The sequence below is a fragment of the Moschus berezovskii genome, chromosome 25 (assembly GCF_049115385.1).
Source record: "Moschus berezovskii isolate FMDL1 chromosome 25, NW_MosBer_1.0, whole genome shotgun sequence".
Classification (NCBI taxonomy): domain Eukaryota; kingdom Metazoa; phylum Chordata; class Mammalia; order Artiodactyla; family Moschidae; genus Moschus; species Moschus berezovskii.
In genome coordinates this window covers 43,840,303-43,857,206 of record NC_142484.1, presented here as the reverse complement: position 1 = coordinate 43,857,206, position 16,904 = coordinate 43,840,303, and the positions used below count along the sequence as shown (strand labels likewise).

The window sequence follows — 16,904 nt, the reverse complement described above, 5'->3', positions numbered from 1 at the left end:
GAACATACTAGTAGACATCATGAACTGAAATGAAAGTGAAAGTTGCTCAGTCGTGTCCAACTCTTTGCAACCCCATGGAATACAGTCCATGGTATTCTCAGGAAAGAATACTGGATTGGGTCACCTTTCCCTTCTCCAAGGGGTCTTCCCAACCCAGGGATCGAACCCAGGTCTCCTGCATTGCAGGCAGATTCTTTACCAGCTGAGCCACAAGGGAAGCCCAAGAATACTGTAGTGGGTAGCCTATCCCTTCCTCAGGGGATCTTCCGAACCCAGGAATCAAACCAGGGTCTCCTGTACCGCAAGTGGATTTTTTACCAACTGAGCTAAAAACCTAAAACAAAATAAGTTAATAGATGCTTAAGAATTGTTTAAACTTATGTTAATTTAAACATAAATTTAAATCATGTTAGTAGTTGCAAATTCTGTCTTAAAGCTTTGGAGTGTCAACTTTAAAGGTCACAATCAAGACAATAATACATCATCACTATTAATTGTTTTTAGAAAACTGGCAAAACACAGTAAGAAATAAACTTTAGGTATAAAAAGTCAAGTATGATCATTACTTCTGATGTAACAACTGTGCACCTGGAACACACTAATAAACAATAAAGCAAAAAAAATTAACAGTATACAAAAAATTTAAAAATCACTAAGATTTCTTCTGGAAACAAGATTAATATTCAAACTCAATTTTTTTTTAATATAAAAGATACAACATGTATATTATCATATGGGAAGCGAATCACCAGTCCAGGTTCGACACATGATACAGGATGCTCGGGACTGGTGCACGGGGATGACCCAGAGGGAGGACATGGGGAGAAGGGAGGTGGGAGGGGGGTTCAAGAAGGGGAACATATGTACACCCGGGGCGGATTCATGTCAGTGTATGGCAAAACCAACCAATATAATATTGTAAAGTAATTAGTCTCCAATAAAATAATAAAAAAGATACAACTACTTATAAAAGATACAATTGTTCATGAAAACAAAAAAATGAAAAAAGTGAGGAGCCTAGAGGGGGAGAAAAGAACAAATAATGAGAGGGCCTTAATCTTAAACAGATTTCCAATATCATTCATACATCAGTGGGATATGTATTAGTGACAAAGAGTCAGGATTTCTGCTGAGAATAAATGCAGAAGTTGGCTTGAAAACAATTGGAGTAGCTCATTCAAATGAAACATGAATTTTTTTCTATTTTTACTTTTCTAAGTCAGAAAGAAACACTTTATTGGAAGATCAGAGCTTAAATATACATATGGAAATAGTTCTGCCCCAATCTATTCACTCCCAGTAGGAAAGTGGCCTACTTCTATATTAAAGAAGTAAGGAAGTGAGATACCAAGATTTTGGAAACTTTCTTAATGTCAACTAGCCCATCTCTCATTAAAATTTCCCCACCGCAGTTCCAGTACAGGGGCCCATGAGGAGAGATCCACAGAAAAGGAATGGATCATAGAACAATGATGAGAACATTGCAGTTGGTAATTATGATTGGTGCCTTACTTTGTAAAATGTTTCCTTTATAAACTCTTTGGTAATTACATTTGTTGCAATGAGAAAAATCATAAAAATACATGAATAAAAATAAAATAAGCATAGAAAACAAATTTTATGAACAAAATCATGCAAGTTGGTGATTGCTGAAGCTATACATAGATGGTAATCTGGAGGGCAACTAACAAGCAGTGGAAAACTACACCTCACATGAAATCAGGAGTCAAGAGCAGAAAATTACTGATGATACGTTTCTTTTAAGAAGGTGCATTTATATTTTCCTCCTAAATGTAAATTTTCCAAACTGGCATCTCCTAATAACATGGGCGAGGTCTTTAATTGGGTCTAAGAGTGGTCCCCTTCTTCCTTGACTCAAGAAGAATCAGTGGAAGTAAGTTTTATTCCTAAGAACTTGCAGCAATAAAAAAATCACCATTTTCCGTGAAAAGTTTGGGTACATCTATCCTAATATACTGGGAGTTGTGTTATCAGTCAATGGACTATAAGATTTATAGTTAAAGTTAAGCTAATAGCTATCATAAGTGTATCAGGTTTGCATCAGTTAGGGTTTAATTATAGAAGGAGAGAGAGAGAAAGACAGAGCTACTGTTCACAGGGAATTTGCTCTTGTGATGGTTACTGAAAAGTGTGAGGACAGGGGTTCGCTTCCTCAGGGAGGGTAAACACATGCAGGTTGGAATCTGAGTTATTCAGGGTAAAACTGTTGCCCGCAGGAGGCTGAGGCATTGGGAGTAATGCTGAGCCACTTATTCTGGAATTTTATTCCAGGGGTTACTATACATTCTTTTTTCTTTTTTTTTTACTTTACATTATTGTATTGGTTTTGCCATACATTGACATGAATCTTACGCGGGTGTACATCTGTTCCCCATCTTGAACCCCCTGCCCATCTCCCTCCCCATCCCATCCCTCTGGTTCATCCCAGTGCACCAGCCCCGAGCATCCTACATCATGCATCGAACCTGGACTTCTGGCAATTTGTTTCACATATACATTCTTTTAAAGACCTCCTGTTGATTAAATCAGTGCATCTGCATAAGCTCCTTAGATTAGAGTCTGTATCATGGATTTACACCCTCAAAACCTCTTCACAGCATCACCTAGATTAGTATCTGCTTGAATAATTGCAGGAGATGTGAGTGTTCTACAAAGTGGCTGGTGGATTACCTTAAATCCACTTATAGCCTCAGTTCAGTTCAGTTCAGTTCAGTTGCTCAGTCGTGTCTGACTCTTTGCAACCCCATGAATCACAGCACACCAGGCCTCCCTGTCCATCACCAACTCCCGGAGTTCACTCAAACTCATGTCCATCGAGTCGGTGATGCCATCCAGCCACCTCATTCTCTGTCGTCCCCTTCTCCTCCCACCCCCAATCCCTCCCAGCATCAGAGTCTTTTCCAGTGAGTCAACTCGTCACATGAGGTGGCCAAAGTATTGGAGTTTCAGCTTTAGTATCAGTCCTTCCAATGAACACCCAGGATTGATCTCCTTTAGGATGGAATGGTTGTATCTCCTTGCAGTCCAAGGGACTCTCAAGAGTCTTCTCCAACACCACAGTTCAAAAACATCAATTCTTCAGCAATCAGCTTTCTTCACAGTCCAACTCTCACATCCATACATGACCACGGGAAAAACCATAGCCTTGACTAGACGGACCTTTGTTGGCAAAGTAATGTCTCTGCTTTTTAATATGCTCTCTAGGTTGGTCATAACTTTCCTTCCAAGGACTAAGCGTCTTTTAATTTCATGGCTACAATCAGCATCTGCATTGATTTTGGAGACCAAAAAAATAAAGTTTGACACTGTTTCTTCATCTATTTCCTGTGAAGTGATGGGACCAGATGCCATGATCTGGAGGCGCTGAGCTCCAGGCCTCAGAGGTCAGTGGGCTCCGCCCACACCTGCGGGGGCCCAGCCCGAGTCAGGACCCTGTGGCCGAGCTGGAGACCGCGGGTCCCAGAGGCTCCCCGCGCGAGGCCTAGGATCCTACGTGCTAGACTCTGCGGGGTTCCAGGAAGATCCTGGATCCTGTCCAGGCCAAGCAGGGCGTTAGGAGGCCGTGATCTGCCTGTGCAGAGAGGCTCTCCGGTGTCACCCTCCTGGGGCACCGGCGGCTCCAACGAGCTCCTAAAATCTTTTGGTCAGCAACATCTAGAAGTGCAGCCGAGTTCCCTTAGGACGCTGTCTCAGGATAGCGACTGTCGGAAAAAGCAGGTTTGCGGGCACCACGTGCGGGTCTCGGTGGGAGTCAGTGTGGCAACCAGGGCACAGGAGCAGGAAGCCTGCGGGGATCGCGGGGATGTGGGGTCGGGCCTCCTCCCGAGCTCTCTGAAGCAGCCCTGGGGAACCTCAGCCCTGAGGGCTCCCCGCCTCTGCAGACCTGCTCCTTTTCTGGGTCAAGGCCACATGGGGGCTGCTTTCTCCAGGGCGACCTGCGAAGAGAAGCCCCTGAGTCAGAAAAGAAAGACTAATATCCTATGATACTGATAATAATGGAGTCTAAAACAATGGGACAAATGAGGTTATTAACAAAACAGAGGCACAGATGTAGAAAACAAATGTTTGATTACCAGGCCCCAAGTAAAGATGGTGGGAGATGAGGATTAACATGTAGCCTTTACTATATGTAAAATAATGAATAATGACTACTCTGGAACATAACGCCAAAGAATGCTCAAATTACCGCACCTATTGCACTCATCTCACACACAAGTAATGTTGAAAATTCTCCAAGCCAGGCTTCAGCAATAAGTGAACTATGAACTTTCAAATGTTCAAACTGATTTTAGAAAAGGCAGAGGAACCAGAGATAAAATTGCCAACATCCTCTGGGGTCTCGAGGGCCGCCCTCTGCTATCACTGGGCCCCAGTGGCCACAGACTTAGGGGCTCCAGGTGTTCTACGTGGGGAGCAGAAGCCTTTATATTCTATCAGTGCTTTTCTGTAGCATAACTTACAGTTTTTACTCGGTACATTTATGGTTTTTTTTAAATTCTAATTTACACAGATAAAGAAGTATACAAATTATAAATCTATTTACAAAAAGCATACAATATCATAAATTCAATATAAAGGAAACTAGACTTGTTTATAGAATTTGAGAATCAGTCATTCATGCAGAAAAAAAGATGTCTAATATCTCCTGTGGAATTGTCCTCTGTGTGTAAAAATCCAGACTGTGTTTCTGTACGTCATGAATCTAAGTATCTGTGATATAAGGACAACAGTGCCTACCCAGATATAGAGTGGCAAACGGTGTTTGTGGAAAGGGCAGAGGGGGCATTGAAGACAGGAAATCCAAGGAACATGGAGCGACTGAGCTACAGCTAGAGCTTAACTAGGAATAGGGAAACTCCACAACCTGAAGCAATTCTGTAAGTTGGACAGGCTTTTCCTACCGAACAAAAGATGAGTCAGGCTTGGCAAAAACACTAGGGATACATGGCACTTTGGACAGTGTCTGACCAGAGCATTATGAGGCAAACATTTCTCTTTCTTTGGCTTTTTTGTGGAAAGGGCAAAGGAGACATTTGAAGAGAGGACCTTGTTGGGACTGAGCTATAATTCTGACCAGCCGTAGCTAAGTTACGTCTAGAATAAACTCCAGAACCTGAAGTAACTCGATTAAGTTGGGAAGCTTTTCCTGTCCAAGAAAAGATGAGCTCCACAGACATAGCAGAAACTTTAGGGAGATCACTGCACTTTGGACATTGTCTACCTAGAGCATTTTGAGGCAAATATTTCTATTTCTTAAGAAGCAGAGTGATTCCCTTTAATATCTGGGTAGCTGAAGGCATGAGTACACGTCTGCACTGTGTCCTGTCTTGCAGGAATCGCTGTGGCATAAAGTGAAACAAACAGCGAAGGAACAGCAGAACCTGGAGAGTTCTCCTGATAATCAGCAGTTCTGACTTCCACTGTCTTCCATGTCCAGTGCACTAAGGCTGGTCCTTAAAAATTAAATATTAAAAATACTAACAATAAGACTCTAATTTGTAACAGATCCAAATGCAAAGATAGAGCAAATTTTCCTCCCAGGAATTAGAGGTAATTAACCCACTCCAGTGTTCTTGCCTGGAAAATCCCAGGGACGGGAGAGCCTGGTGGGCTGCCCGTCTATGGGGTCACACAGAGTCGGACACAAATGATGTGACTTAGTAGCAGCAGAAGCATAGAAAGAAAGAAGCTAGTTGCTGGGAAGAAGAAGACTCACACCCCACAAATACTATCCCATCACTGAATAAATATCATTCCCAACTATTAATTTTTCTTTGTTTTTCAAAATCTCATTTTCTCAGTACTATTAATCCGTCCGTCCGTCCGTCCGGTCACTCAGTCGTGTCCGACTCTATGCGACCCCATGGACTGTAGCCTACCAGGCTTCTCCGTCCATGGGATTCTCCAGGCAAGAATACTGGAGTGGGTTACCGTTTCCAATAGCACCAAGGAAAACAGAGCATCTGGGTGAGAGAGAATGAAATGTTCTTCTCTACAGCATTTTATTGCTGTACATGAGTGTGTATGTGTGTGACTGTGAAGTGTGTGTTTGTGTGTATGTATGGAAGAAAATATGAAAAGATTTGAGAACTGCTCATTATATTTGATTTGAACAATAATATTTTGTGATATAAGTTTCAAAAAATGGATGCCTTTTAAATATTCCCTTCTACAATAGAAAATTTAAAGATGAATGATCATACTCTGTGGTTACCATAATTCACTTAGAATTCTGCTGAAGAGCTATGGAAATATAAATTTGCAGTAAAACCTATTGTATATTTCCAAAAGAGATAAGCAGAAGTTTACTTCCCTTTAGCAGCAAACATAAAAACACATGGAAAAGTAGTTGTTAAGTAGTACCCATAAATCTCAATTATATGTATACATTTAAATTTTATTTTTTAATTGAAGGTTAACTACTTTACAGAATTTTGTTGTTTTCTGTAAACATTAACATGAATCAGCTGTAGGTCCCCTTCCTCTTGATCTCAATTATATTTTGAGTGGTGTTTTCATAAGGGACAATTTCCATAGAGTCACAGTGAAAAGGGAAAAGAGGCAGAATTCAATGATGGGGTGTTTATTTTCTACTCAAGGAGTAACATGTAGTTTCTTGTACTAGAGTCAAGATCTTATCATCTTAAATATATTTATTAATATTTTCTCTACCAGACTATAAACTTCACAGTATAGGTATCAGTGCATAAAAGAAGTTAGTATAGCATGGAATGATCATGTGGAAGTTGCTAATTTTCTTATTGTTAGAACCCGAGTCTCACAGCCTTGGTGCTGAGTGTAGTAGTTGGAGACACTGAAAAGAGGGTCAAGAAAATGAAGAGCTGGCCGCTGTCGATTAGGTCACCATTTTTATCAAGCTTCCTGGGGCTCCCACAATAAATGACCCCAAATGGGGTGGCTTAAAAACCAGTGTATTCTCTGAAAGTTCTGGAGGCTGGAAATCAAGAAGTTAGCAGGGCCATACTTCTTCCAAAGTCCCTAGAAGGATTTGTCTTTTGTCTCTTCCAGTGTCTGGTGGTTCTTGGCATTCCTCAAATTATGACACTTTAAGTCTAATTGCTGCCTCTTCACATGACCCTTTTTGCTCCATCTAGAATGCCCCTCTTCTTTCTCTGATCAGGATATCAGACCACAGCTTTAGGACCTACCCTCTACCCTGGAAGGTCTCATCTTGACATCCTCAACGTGATTACATCTGCAAAGACTGTGTCTAACACAAGGCACATTTAGAGGTACTGGCTTTTGGGATTTGGATATAATTGGCGAGGGGATAAAGTCACATTTAATTCACTCCCTCATCCAACAGAATGAAAAAATGTCATAAAATCATGAGGTCTCAGAATTTGCTGGAGAAAGTAAAATTCTCAATTTTTTTCTTTGCTTTGTGTGTAGATTATAGGCAATAGGGAGGGAGATTGTTAAAGCAAGATTCCTGATTTGCCAGGTTCTGTCCAATGAATTCCTTAGAATTTTTTTTCAAAATGAGAATTATGGGGTCAGAGGCAAATATACTTAAGAATTTGAATGCATATTATCAAAACATTCTCTATTAACTTCATCAAACCTATCAGAAATATGTGAGGGTATACCTTGTTTACTATCGTTAATACTGGATACTGGCAGATACATTGGTTAGGGTACTCCTTTCTGCCCGGGGATGCCACGGAGTAAGCGTCATTGACGTCCCCCCCTTTCCACGCCCTCAACTCTGAGTCAGAGTATCCCAAAGAGCCCAAACAGCTGTTGGACTGCTTTATCGGAGGATTGAACTTGGACACGACTGAAGAGCATCTATGGAGCCATTCTGAGCAATGGATAACGCTCACAGGCTGTGTATAATAAGGGATCCAAACACCAAGCACTGCAGAGGCTTTGGGTTTGTCACACATGTCCCAGGGGAGGAGGTGGATGCGGCCGTGAAAGCAAGGCCACACAAGGTGGACCAAAGACTTGTGGGACCAGAGAGGGTCGTCTCAAGGGAAGATCCTCAGAGACGTGGTGCCCACTGAACTGTTTAACAGATTTTTGTTCCTGGCTTCAGCTTCAACATCAGTCCTTCCAATGAATATTCAGGACTGATCTCCTTTAGGGTGGACTGGTTGGATCTCCTTGCAGTCCAAGGGACTCTCAAGAATCTTCTCCAACACCACAGTACAAAAAAAACAATTCTTTGACACTCAGCCTTGTTTATAGACCAACTCTCACATCCATACATGACTACTGGAAGCAAGGTTCTTTTTATTTCATGGCTGTCATCACCATCTGCAGTGATTTTGGAGCCGAAAGAAATAAAGTCAGCCACCTTTCCCACTGTTTCTCCATCTATTTGCCATGAAATGACGGGACTGAATGCTATGATCCTTGTTTTCTCAACTTTGAGTTCTAAGCCAACTTAACTGAAGATTAACTGTACCTAAAACAACTAAGACAATGTTGGTCAGACCACTGATAACTAACTTGAAGATGACTGTCACCAATGACTGTTCTATTTATGCATATAGGGACCCCTACCTCCCCCTCAGTTGCTGACATTTGAAATAAAGCAAACTTCCCACCAACTTGGCCTGTTTCCTGGCTTTTGAGTGGCAAGTAGCTGGACTCACAAACTCCTTTTGTTAACAGATATACATTTGACCATGTTAAAGTGAGTGAAAATCCTTCAGTCGTGTCTGACTCATCTCAACCCATGCACTATACAATCCATGGAATTCTCCAGGCCAGAATACTGGAGTGGGTAGCCTCTCCCTTCTCCAGGACATCTTCACAACCCAGGGATCGAACCAGGGTCTCTTGCATTGCAGGAGGATTCGTTACCAACTGAGCTATGAGGAAAGCCCTTCGACCACGTTGGGTTCAATCAAATCACTTTCAGCAAAAAATGGATTTTCTAAAATGCAATGTTCATATTTAATCATTCTAAAATCAGCATTAAGTCAACAATGGATGCCAGAATTTGGAGCTTCTGTTTCTCAATTTCACAAAATAATACACAGTAACTATTCATATTTTGATGTATTCTATTCAGTGGTCCAGTTCAGTTCAGTCGCTCAGTCATGTCTGACTCTCCGCAACCCCATGAATAGAAACTGGTTAAAATTGAAGAGATTTTAATAGCCATTCTAAACGTGATCTGTTAGTAGATCCTGCTGCTGCTAAGTCACTTCAGTCATGTCCAACTCTGTGCGACCTCATAGATGGCAGCCCACCAGGCTCCAGTCCCTGGGATTCTCCAGGCAAGAACATTGGAGTAGGTTGCCATTTCCTCCTCCAATGCATGAAAGTGAAAAGTGAAAGTGAAGTCGCTCAGTCATGTCTGACTCTTAGCAACCCCATGAACTGCAGCCCACAAGGCTCCTCCATCCATGGGATTTTCCAGGCAAGAGTACTGGAGTGGGGTGCCATTGCCTTCTCCTAGTAGATCCTAGATTATGTGAAAGAAAAAAGGACAGAAATTATCAATACATGAAAGGATGCATATTCAAATACGTTATTGAACCATAATGAAATATGAAGGGAATTACAATATAATATGAGAGCTTCAAAATCAGATAAGAACGGTATTCGTTATAAAAATCAATGATGAGGAAAAACCAGCTCTAGGGGACCTGGCTAGCAGGTTGTTTATAGAGAATTCAGTTCAGTTCAGTTCAGTCGCTCAGTCGTGTCTGACTCTTTGCAGCCCCATGAATCACAGCACGCCAGGCCTCCCTGTCCATCACCAACTCCCGGAGTTCACTCAAACTCATGTCCATCGAGTTGGTGATGCCATCCAGTCATCTCATTCTCTGTCGTCCCCATCTCCTCCCACCCCCAATCCCTCCTAACATCAGAGTCTTTTCCAGTGAGTCAACTCGTCGCATGAGGTGGCCAAAGTATTGCAGTTTCAGCTTTAGCATCAGTCCTTCCAATGAACAACCAGGATTGATGTCCTCCAGAATGGACTGGTTGGATCTCCTTGCAGTCCAAGGGACTCTCAAGAGTCTTCTCCAGCACCACAGTTCAAAAGCATCAATTCTTCGGCGATCAGCTTTCTTCACAGCCCAACTCTCACATCCATACATGACCACTGGAAAAATCATAGCTTTGACTTGACAGACGTTTGTTGGCAAAGTAATGTCTCTGCTTTTTAATATTCTGTTTAGGTTGGTCATAACTTTTCTTCCAAGGAGTAAGCATCTTTTTATTTCACTGGCCATATTAGCAAAACTCAACCAATTTTGTGGAGTGAATCAATGAATAAGTCCTAGATTCCCCTCCCCCAATTCTTTCTCTTTTATAAATGATGATCTGACTCAATCAGTTCATCTGGAGACTGGCAGTAACCCAATCAGGATGAACCTGAGGGGCGCTCTGGAATCCAGTCTGGTAATGCTTACTGATTGGAAGTTAGCAGTTGAAAGGAGGGCAGATGTGGTTAAAAATTTCCTTAAAATGCCCAAGCATCAAAGAATAGATGCAGAAGCTTCTTGCTCTGGAGTCACTCCTCCTGTTCTCCACCAAGTCCTGAGCCGCACCCCTATGCTGACCACACCAGACCTGGTGAGTTAACCTTAGTGAGGGATGTTTTGCCAATGGCCAGCATGCAGTGAATATAGAATGCAGTTTGACATGGCATGGAGAGTTTTCTTTTCTCTTTTGGTTGAATTTAAATCTACCTTTTTACCTGAAAGTGTATTTTTGCTTCCATTCTAAACATTTTGATTTGTGCTTTGGTTTATACTATTTAAAAGTCTGAACCAGCAGTTTTTCTTTTTAAAGACATCTGTTTGGCATGCTATTTCTTGACATTTAAGGTTTTTACTCTGTACACAAATGGCATTCCCTTTACAAGTATCTCCTTAATCTTTCCCAGCTAAGTTGACTTTGGGAACTGATGGAAGCTGTGTTATACATGAACTCCTGTCCCCATAGTTTGGGCATTAAGCAATAGTTTATGTTTTTCCACCATAAAAACAAAGGGAGTCAGCTTTCTCAGTCTCCTGGTGCAGATATAAAGGAGGGAAATGCTTTAAGGAAAGAAGAGGATGGAAACAGATGAGCCTCCGGTTGACTTTCTTCCTTTCTGGAACTTGTTAGATTTTTGCTCTAGTGGCAGGATGGGGAGAGCTCTGGCTTCGTGGCCACAAACCCAGACTGGAAACCAGACACACCGAGTTCTTCCATTCTGGTTCATCAACGCCAGAGCAATGGCTGTGGTCCTGATTTGATTTCTCTGAAGTGTGGGGAGACAGACTATCCTGATGATTATGATTGTTCTGAGAGGGATGCCTTGTCCCTTTACTGTTTCCCAGGATTCCATTCAGAGAAGAGTCAGGATGAGTGTTCACAACCCTCCCAGACTCGTGATCTTGGCAGCAGTTGGCCTGCTGAGAGATGAGCCCTCAGCCATCTCCACTTTGGAGTATCTGCCCAGAGAGCTCTACCCACCACTCTTCATGGCTGCCGTCTTTGGCCGACACAGGGAGACCCTGAAGGCCATGGTGCCAGCCTGGCCTTTTGCCTGCCTACCTCTGGGGGGCCTGATGCAAAAGCCTCACCAAGGAACCTTACAAGCAGTGCTGGATGGCCTTGATGTCCTGCTTGCCCAGAAAGTTCACTGCAGGTGAGTCGGATCCAGGGAGCCTGGCAGGGTCTTAGATGTCCTGGAAAAGACACCTGGTGCCAGGCAGAGTGGATGACCAAGTGGTGGACAAGAGGCTTCTGAAAACGCTCAGAGGTCTTGAGAATTGCTGAGATCACTTTGGGAAATCCCTTACAAAAACATAATAGGAAGGATGGAAGAGGAAAAAGAGCTGGGGGAGAGGGAGCAAGAAAGGAAAGAAAGAACAGCAGGTGAGAGCGGGAATGTGAAGTAGGAGCACAGATGGGGAGTTGGAGTGTTGCCTAAACTCTGAGGCTGCGGGCTCATTCAGGGTGGATTCTGAAGACTCTCACCCCACCCGTCTGCTGTTTCCCCACAGGAGGTGCAAGCTGCGGGTGCTGGACCTAAGGAATACCGGCCAGGATTTCTGGAACATGTGGTCTGGAGGCAAGGACCACATGCCCTCAAGCTCACTGCTGGCCCCAGTGGCGGAGGACATGTCCAGGAAAAGGCACCCCTTGGCTCCCTTAGAAGTGTACATAGAACTTTGTCTTAAGAAAAAGCCCCTGGAGAAATTCCTCACCTACCTCTTCAGGTGGGTGGAGCAGAGAAAAGCATCCATTCACCTGTGCTGTAAGAAGATGAAGATTATTTCAGTGTCCAAGGAAAATATGAAGGAAGTTCTCAGGATGGTGAAGCTGGACTGTGTCCAGAAGGTGAAACTGAGTTTCACCCAGAAGCTGTCCACCCTGGCCCGGTTTGCTCCTTTCCTGGGTCAGATGAGCAATGTTCAGAGTCTCATTCTCTCCCGCATTCGTGGGTCTGCTGATGAGGAGCAGGACCATCAGGATCTTTTGCAGTTGACCTCTCAGATCCTCCGGCTGCGGGACCTCCGGGATCTCCGTATGGAAGCTCCATCCTTCCTTGAAGGCCATCTGGACCAGATGCTCAGGTGAGGCTATGCCAGCGGCTGATTAACAGTGGACACTGTGGTAGAATATCTAGGGCAGTGTCTCATCTGCTGCTCCACCGTGAAACGCAGTATTACAGAAGCACAGTGATCCAGGTGGGGTCAATCTGTTACAGAAGCTCTGGAACGGGACACCATGCTGGGAACCCACAAATGAGGGGCATAGATCTAGTGCAGGTGTGTATGTGATTTCTTTTTTGGGGAGAGATTTCTCTGTCTGAAGATTTATGTAATAGGTAAGTGAAGGGGACATTGAAGAGGTAAAATCACATTAGCCTGAGTGTTGTGAAAAGAAACTCCGTGGTCATTAACCTGTGACCACAAGGAGCCTGTTTTAAAGTCCAAGTCAGTAACAGGTGGTCTTTTGTTGCATATAAGGTAATTAATATACGGGAAATGCATGGTTCTGGAGATGATGGTAAAGAAGCAGAGCCAAAATAATATAAAAAGTGATGGAAAGTTTGCAGATGTCGTAGGGCAGGGAGTCCCTAAAGACTGGCAGCTCCAGGGCATGAGGTGGGGTCTTTTGTTTCTGTACGTATTCCAAGAGCCTCACCTGGCCAGAGGTGTACGCACATGCATGTCACCCACAGAGTGGCAATCTAAATGAAAAGCCACTTTTAGCTCATCTCCCAGAACTAACATTCAGCGATGTCCACCCTGATGGACACTTTGTGTCACGCTCTCCTCTGATCATGTTCTAGTGCATTCCATTATCTCCATTCATCCTGCTAAGGAAGTAGAGTGTATTGTACTCTGCTTGACAACTGAGGAAAGACGGCTTTCAAGATCATGTGAACGTGATCCAGTCACACTAAGAAAATGGTGGGACTCAGCCTAGAATGAGATTGGGCATTTTGGGTATTGAACTTTATCAGCTTTCGGCCAATCATTGACTTCTCCTCTGGAACTCACCTGCCACTTTGGTTTCCCTGATCTAATTGCTTTTTCCCCTCACCCTGCCAGGTGCTTGAAGACCCCCTTGGACAACATCTCAATCACCAACTGCCTGCTTACAGAATCAGACCTGACCCATCTGTCCTGGAGTCCAAAAATTTGTCAACTGAAGGGCCTGAATCTTAGTGGTGTTACCCTGACTGATTTTAGTCCTGATCCCCTTCAAGTTCTTCTGGAGAAAGTTGCAGGCACTCTGGAAGAACTGGACTTAAACCTGTGTGGGATCACAGACGTCCACCTCACGGCCTTTCTGCCCACCCTGAGCCGCTGCTCCCAGCTCAGGGTCCTCAGCATGTGCGGAAACCTTGTCTCCATGGCCGTCCTGGAGAGTCTCCTGCGTCATACTGACAGGCTCCCCGATTTAAGTCTGGAGCTTTATCCAGCCCCTCGGGAGAGTTACAGCTCTCTGGGTGTCCTTCACCTGGAGAGACTTGCTCATATAAAGGCTGAGCTGAGGGCAATCCTTACAGACTTAGAACGTCCCAGGAAGATTTGGGTTAGCCCCAGCCTCTGTCCTCACTGTGGTGATGACATGTGTGGTCACCTGAGTCCCAACACATAATTCTGTAATACCCTGCTTCTATCATAAGCTTTCTTCTGGACACTTGAAAACTGAAACCTAGGACATACATCCATTATGAAGGGAAAACACAGCCCTGGTTTCTGATATTAGCTCAGTGTGATTGAGAAAACGTGATCCAGCAGGGGTGCAGGATTCCAAAAGGGCCTGTTGACTTGTGGAGTTGATGTGACTTTTTTAGAGATGTGTTTATAGAGTCAAATGTGAAACTGAATTTCTGGAAGATTCAGTCTGTGACATACATGTGCGAGTTATTTCTGTATGCACACTTGTAGAAGTGATCAGAAATAAAGGGATCTTCAGTGTAAATGATAGATGCCGTCCATGATATTATTCTACTTTCTGTATTTACATCTCATGGATCTCCAGTTACTGGTGGAGTGGAAGCACTCTGTTGCCTATGATCTGAAACTCCCTCATTCCCTAGGTATCTTTTTTTCCTCCTGGTTTCGTTACTTGGTTCTATGGATTAATACAAACAGCAAAGGAAACACACTCAGTGGTCCTCAGCAGCACTTCCCTGTCAAGAGTGGGTACTTACATGCATATTCCTACGAGAAAAATACTAAAATCATACAGGCATGAAACATGGTTGTGTTATGTTTATACCACATTTCAGAAGTATGTCTTTTGAAGGCTAGGTCATGTCAGTAAGAGTGTCATTTTATTCCCATACCTATTATTGGTCTTCCCAATCGAGGAAGACTAGTAGAACATGTTTTGACATCAGCATATCAAGATGTATATTAAAATGTCTATAATATACATCATATAACTTTTAGTTGGCCATTTTTGTCCTCAGCTCCCTATTCTCTCCCTCAGTCAGCTGCAGATTCATTATAAAATATTTCTTAAGATTCTTAAGATTCTCTGGATCTCCTGCCTTACTAGTCTATAAAGATGTAGGAAATATTTTCCCTTGTTCCCCCTTCTCATCTCTAGATATGAACTATTACAAATATTCTCTATGTGGTTTATCTTGATGGCCTCAAGGTATTTAGCTATGCTAGAAGCCTGGGTTCCCACTGTGTATTGCAGGAGACACTAATTTTATAAAATAGATGGGCTATAAGGTATATAGCTAATTACATTTATAAATTTATAATACAGTGAAGAGAGGCACAAGACATAAACAATTTGAAAACAAGTTAGAACAAATTAAATATTGATTAGTGAAAATCAATTGTCGTCTGGTGGCAGTAATTCATGAAGTCCACAGGGGAGCTGGAGAAGCCAAATTCTGGAAGAATCAGCTAGAAAGGAAAAGATAAATCCTTCATCTTTGTTTATAAAGTCATAAACACCTAAGATCAGGTAGAACAATTACATCTCAAAGAAACATGGCAATAAATGCAAGTTACTTCTAAACAGGCTTTTATACCTGTAAGGTGAGAATTCTGAAAAAATATTTTATCATGGTGGCTTTTCCTAACTGTGTGCAAAACTATCAAATTTAGAATGTCAAAAGAGGCCCATTTGGCCATCTGTTGTCATATCCTTTTTTAAAAAAAAATTTTTGTTTGCTTATTTATTTTTTTAAACTTATTTATTTTAATTGGAGGCTAATTTATTTACATTATTGTATTGGTTTTTCCATACAATGACATGAATCTGCCCCGTGTGTACATGTGTTCCCCATCTTGAACCCCCATCCCACCTCCCTCCCCATCCCATCCCTCTGATTCATCCCAGTGCACCAGCCACGAGCATCCTGTATCATACATCGAACCTGGACTGGCGATTCATTTCACATATGATAATATACATAGATACCCTCTCCCACAGAGTCCAAAAGACTGTTCTATACATCTGTGTCTCTTTTGCTGTCTCTTATACAGGGTTATCATTTTCATCTTTCTAAATTCCATATATATCCATTAGTATACTGTATTGGTGTTTTTCTTTCTGGCTTACTTCACTCTGTATAATAGGCTCCACTTTCATCCACCTCATTAGAACTGATTCAAGTGTATTCTTTTTAACGGCTGAGTAATACTCCATTGTGTATATGTACCAAAGCTTTCTTATCCATTCGTCTGCAGATGGACATCTAGGTTGCTTCCATGTCCTGGCTATTATAAACAGTGCTACGATGAACATGGGGGTACACATGTCTCTTTCAATTCTGGTTTTCTTGGTGTGTATGCCCAGGAGTGGGATTGCTGGGTCTTATGGCAGTTCTATTTCCAGTTTTTTAAGGAATCTCCACACTGTTCTCCATAGTGGCTGTAATAGTTTGCATTCCCACCAACAGTGTAAGAGAGTTCCCTTTTCTCCACACCCTCTCCAGTATTTATTGCTTGTAGACATTTGGATAGCAGCCATTCTGGCTGGCATGAAATGGTACCTCATTGTGGTTTTGATTTGCATTTCTCTGATTATGAGGGATGTTGAGCATCTTTTCATGTGTTTTTTAGCCATCTGTATGTCTTCTTTGGAGAAATGTCTGTTTAGTTCTTTGGCCCATTTTTGATTGGGTCGTTTATTTTTCTGGAATTGAGCTGCAGGAGTTGCTTGTATATTTTTGAGATTAATACTTTTTCAGTTGCTTCATTGCTATTATTTTCTCCCATTCTGAAGGCTGTCTTTTCACCTTGCTTATAGTTTCCTTTGCTGTGCAAAAGTTTTTAATTTTATTTAGGTCCCATTTGTTTATTTTTGCGTTTATTTCCAATATTCTGGGAGGTGGGTCATGGAGGATCCTGCTGTGATTTATGTCGGAGAGTGTTTTGCCTATGTTCTCTAGGAGTTTAATAGTTTCTGGTCTTACATTT

The 16,904-nt window shown here is 42.5% G+C and overlaps 1 protein-coding gene across 1 annotated transcript; it reads left to right on the top strand.

Annotated features, from left to right (window-relative positions):
- The first annotated feature begins 11,282 nt into the window (after positions 1–11,282).
- On the top strand, positions 11,283–14,112 carry LOC129548386 (PRAME family member 8-like). The gene is made up of 3 exons (XM_055414908.2): positions 11,283–11,644; positions 12,003–12,575; positions 13,560–14,112. Exons 1-3 carry the CDS (start codon positions 11,283–11,285, stop codon positions 14,110–14,112), a joined length of 1,488 nt encoding a protein of 495 aa, XP_055270883.2.
- Positions 14,113–16,904: the final 2,792 nt, after the last annotated feature.

Excerpts from the sequence above, each read along its gene's own strand:
- LOC129548386 (XM_055414908.2), top strand. The coding sequence starts at position 11,283 with ATGATTATGATTGTTCTGAGAGGGATGCCTTGTCCCTTTACTGTTTCC. Across the intron at positions 11,645-12,002 it reads GCCCAGAAAGTTCACTGCAG|GAGGTGCAAGCTGCGGGTGC; the intron begins GTGAGTCGGATC and ends GTTTCCCCACAG. Across the intron at positions 12,576-13,559 it reads CATCTGGACCAGATGCTCAG|GTGCTTGAAGACCCCCTTGG; the intron begins GTGAGGCTATGC and ends TCACCCTGCCAG.